Source organism: Cherax quadricarinatus, chromosome 79 (genome assembly GCF_038502225.1).
Source record: "Cherax quadricarinatus isolate ZL_2023a chromosome 79, ASM3850222v1, whole genome shotgun sequence".
Lineage (NCBI taxonomy): Eukaryota > Metazoa > Arthropoda > Malacostraca > Decapoda > Parastacidae > Cherax > Cherax quadricarinatus.
The window spans coordinates 4,235,531-4,240,175 of record NC_091370.1 but is presented as its reverse complement, the minus strand read 5'-3'; the positions used below and the strand labels follow the sequence as shown (position 1 = coordinate 4,240,175).

The following is a 4,645-nucleotide window of genomic DNA, read 5'->3' as shown; positions in this document are numbered from 1 at the left end:
GGACTGAACACCTTCAAAATCTTTCGCTTATATTCAAAGCAAAAAAAAACTGAAGTCTTTCAGAAACGTATACACAGTAAATTACTGTATTTTGCCACACCCAATAAATAAATCTTGTAATCAACCAACTCCTGAACTACTACCACAGCATCTGACCTTTAGTCGCTCCTCTCTACATACTCTCCTCTCCCAGGTATGCTCTACTGACTTTAAAAAGTCTGTTGTAAAGGCGAATCATTGTCAAAGTAAACTTTCCAACAGCTTCTCTTGTGAGGGTATTGTTACTATCATTGGTAACAGAGTTCCTATAGTTCTACAGGCTAATGGCGTACAGTAGAGTGCAATGAAGTTAATACATTTATTCAGAATACTCATGACTCATGAAATCGTAATAACACGATTGGAAACAAAGCACTGAATGGGTGGTTAAGATTCCTCAAAATACATTACAGCTAATAAGCGTTTTTATTCATGTCACTTGAAAATAGACCCCACGAGGGGAGCGAGCGCTAAGCTGTGAGATTGATCTCACCTGTCATGGCAGTAATAAGACTAGCAAGATCCTACAACACGATATCAACAAATGAATTTTGATGTATCTCAAGTAAGGAAGAATCTCTGATGAAGATCGTGTTGATGGGTCTTCTGGAGACGGTGGTTTGGCTTGTGGAGTGGTTGTGTTTAGGGGGCGCTGTAGGTCCTTTCAGGGGTAATGAGAGGGTTTAGAGCTCCAGAATTTCCAAAGCCTCCAAGAGACGAAGCTCCGAGGCCTCCACTTCTAAAACCGACAGAGCTTCCAGGGATACCTCCAAGAGTGCTGCTTCCTACGCCTCCAGAAGCGCTTCGAAAACCAGATGAGCTGCCAAAGCTTCCTTGCCTTAAGCCTCCAAAGCTTGCAGATGACTCTCCAAAGTTCCTGCTAGTAGCACCAACAAAACCAGTTGAACTTCCAAAGTTCGATCCAGCTGAGCTTGTGAAGCCTCTAACGGAAGAACCGTCATATGTTCCAGTTGAAGTACCTCTGGTTCCAAAGCTTGCCCTACTCGATCCTGCAAAGCGTCCTCCAGATGAACTACCAAATCCCGTGCCAGAGGCTCCAGAATTATCCACGTATGATCCACGTACACCTGCAACAGCTGCGGCGGCGTCTTCCTGACGAGCTTTCTCGATCTGGGCGACAGCGTGGGCGGGAAGAGGTGGCAGAAGAGGAGACTCCACACGGTAACCACCTTCATCTGCTATGAACTTGAAATCAGCAGGAGTTCCATCCGGGTACGTAAATCTGAAATGCATGAATTTCCTATAAGTTTATCATTTGTGACTTTTTTTTTTTACACAACGGCCGTCTCCCACTGAGGCAAGGTGACCCGAGAAAAAGAAGAAATGTAAAGTTTTCTTCTTTTTACAATTAGTAATTTATATAGGAGAAGGGGTTACTAGCCCCTTGCTCCCGGCAGTTTAGTCACCTCATACGACACGCATGCCTTACGGAGGAAGAATTTTTCTCCACTTCCCCATGGAAGTTGTATCATATATAAAGGGAAAAATACTTTATATGTTTACTATTTTATGTTAATGTGATGGAGAGTACTTACGACCATCCTCCCTGGACTGATACTGCGCCAGTCTCGCTCTTAGAAACGCCCTGCTCCTGACGGCTGACACCGTCACCGGTCTCGTAGTTGAAGTTGTAGTTGCCGAACGCATCAGGACCCTGACGATCGTCCTTTAGAATGGGGGATACAGGTCCTGTAAGTCCAAAACTTCCACTAGTACTTCTCCCAAAGCCCACAGCAGTCTGTCCTCCGAAGCCTGAAGCAGTTGAGGCTCTTGTGAACCCTGTTGTCGCTCCACTGAAGCCTCCGAGAGCAGAACCTCCGTATACTCCAGCAGCTGATCCCCTAGTGCCTCCTGATCTTAAGCCTGAAGTACCGACTAGTCCCCCACCAAATGAACCTCGTTGAGATACACCTCCAAACCCTCCATCAAACTGTTTGCTTCCGAACTGGGAAACACTAGTCAGCCCTCCTAGGCCTAAGCCTGTCGACGCTCCAAACCTTCCACCACCAAAGCCATCAAACCCTCCAAAACCCACGCCTCCACTCCCTCGAGTACTGAAGGATGGAGATGGAGTCTGCCCGTAGTCGTACTGCTGCTGCGCTGACACTACCACAGCCACTGCCACACCCAACACTACTTTCTGCGGAAGGAATAACAAATAGTCGAATACTCGTGTCTTGTAGTGTTAATATATTTATCACCTAACATAAGATCTTGACATTATTCTGTGATAATAAATTCATGTCTGAAATATTATATTTCGTCGTTATTCTGAATTTACTCACAGTTTTTAATGATTGATATCGTTTTGCTGTATTTGAAGACAAACTACAATCATGTTTGTGTTGATTCCGATGGATAATAACAGAATCTTAGACTCAAGATAGCTTAACATCTGAAACAGAAGTTGAACTACTGACACTTAATGCTAGGCAAACTAATGAATAGATGGATAGGAAAAATAAATGTATCCGCTTTCTCTTTCTTTCTCTCACATACATATACACACACACACACATAGAGAAAACATACAGAGAGTTTGCATTAATCCCTATTTTAAGTATCAAAAGTCTTCTTGACTGGTGGTGAACGGGTTACACGCGGCCTTAATTCTTGACTGGTGGTGAACGGGTTACACGCGGCCTTAATTCTTGACTGGTGGTGAACGGGTTACACGCGGCCTTAATGATCCTCGTGCAGTTGATAGGCTTTAATACCAATGAATCTTCCAGTATCTTTGAAACCTATTTAAACTGCTGCCAAAGACTGACACCTATTGAAACTGACACCTGCTGAAACTGACACCTACTGAAACTGACATCTACTGAAGCTGACACCTATTGAAACTGACACCTACTGAAACTGACACCTACTGAAACTGACATCTACTGAAATTGACACATATTGAAACTGACACCTACTGAAACTGACATCTACTGAAACTGACACCTACTGAAACTGACACCTACTGAAACTGACATCTACTGAAACTGACACCTACTGAAACTGACACCTATTAAAACTGACATCTACTGAAATCGACACATATTGAAACTGACACCTACTGAAACACCTATTGAAACTGACACCTAGTGAAACTGACACCTATTGAAACTGACACCTACTGAAACTGGCACCTATTGAAACTGACACCTACTGAAACTGACACCTTTGAAACTGACACCTACTGAAACTTACACCTATTGAAACTGACACCTACTGAAACTTACACCTATTGAAACTGACACCTACAGAAACTGACACCTATTGAAAGTGACACCTACTGAAACTGACACCTACTGAAATTGACACCTATTGAAACTGACACCTACTGAAACTGACACCTATTGAAACTGACACCTACTGAAACTGACACCTATTGAAATTGGCACCTATTGAAACTGACACCTACTGAAACTGACACCTATTGAAACTGACACCTATTGAAACTGACACCTATTGAAACTGACACCTACTGAATTATCTTGAAACACTAACGACTTAAGGAAGATGAATTTCATTAATCACTAACTAGCTCAGTAACTAACGCTTAATGTCCTCATTCGTTACTAGTATTAATTGTTATTATTGTTATTTGCATTTTGATTCATATTGAAATCGTAGAAAAAAGCTAAACCCGTATGGGTCACACAATGCCTGGCTAATGGGAGGTAATCAGGTCTGGTCCCCCAGAGAGGGGGGGGGAGGTAGCTCCAGTGCCATGGATCAAGAACTCTTCGCCAGCAACCAGGCGCCTCCCTGGAAGAACTCCGAGCAAGTTTCCACAGAATACTTTATAGGGATTACTAAGGATTATTTTATAAGGATTACCACTGATTACTTTATAAGGATTACTAAGGACTCGTTGACTCTTCCTCACATTTTTTTTTGTGTGTGTAATTGACGTGTCTCCTTTTTCTCGCAAATGGATCTCAGGTGAGTAACAGAACAAATGAGTGTCATGTGAGTCAGACGAGTCTTGGGTAAGCCGCAGATGAGTTACAGATGGGTTTTAAATGGATCATAGATGAATATTATACAGGACTGAGACAGCTCTAACTCATTTACTTCCGAACGCTTGAAATGGGTTTACCATTAACCATTCCATAGATCTACGATACGTTACGGCGGTCTGACGCAACCCTCCTCGTCTACGACTAACAAATCAGCTTCATTTAACGTCGTCACAAGGCTACCACTTACCGTCAACATGCTGTTACAGTGACAGAGTCGAACTGAATGATTCTGTCTGACCATTACCATCTTATATACACTGCTGCTCTAGTCCCCTACACTGCCCTTTCACTACAACCAGACTATGCTTATGCCAGGACCTTGGGGAAGGCCAGAGGGAGGAGTTGAGGAAAGTAGGGGGGGAAGGGAGGTAAGGAGGGCTGGGGAGATCGAAGTGTGTAAGGAATTCAAAGAGGCTGAGATAAATAGGGAAGAGTTAAAGGGAATCGAGATGATATGAAGAGAGGAGCTCTTTTAAAAGATACGGTTTCATCCCGGTGGAGGGCTTTCGATCCAAGGAACTGCAGCTACCCCTCTCGTTCCTCTTTATATGTCCCATACAAGTTAGTGC

At 43.3% G+C, this 4,645-nt stretch overlaps 1 protein-coding gene across 1 annotated transcript; it reads right to left on the bottom strand.

Annotated features, from left to right (window-relative positions):
• Positions 1–344: 344 nt before the first annotated feature.
• On the bottom strand, positions 345–4,366 carry LOC128702610 (pupal cuticle protein 36a-like). The gene is made up of 3 exons (XM_053796920.2): positions 4,264–4,366; positions 1,596–2,200; positions 345–1,282 (listed from the first exon to the last, which is right to left on the bottom strand). Exons 1-3 carry the CDS (start codon positions 4,321–4,323, stop codon positions 682–684), a joined length of 1,266 nt encoding a protein of 421 aa, XP_053652895.1. The 5' UTR covers positions 4,324–4,366; the 3' UTR covers positions 345–681.
• Between the last annotated feature and the right edge of the window lie 279 nt (positions 4,367–4,645).

Bases quoted from the DNA above. Each gene is read 5' to 3' on its own strand.
- LOC128702610 (XM_053796920.2), bottom strand. From the start codon at position 4,323: ATGGTAATGGTCAGACAGAATCATTCAGTTCGACTCTGTCACTGTAAC. The intron at 2,201-4,263 runs GTAAGTGGTAGC...TTCCTTCCGCAG, and splicing joins ACTGTAACAGCATGTTGACG to AAAGTAGTGTTGGGTGTGGC. The intron at 1,283-1,595 runs GTAAGTACTCTC...CATGCATTTCAG, and splicing joins TCAGTCCAGGGAGGATGGTC to ATTTACGTACCCGGATGGAA.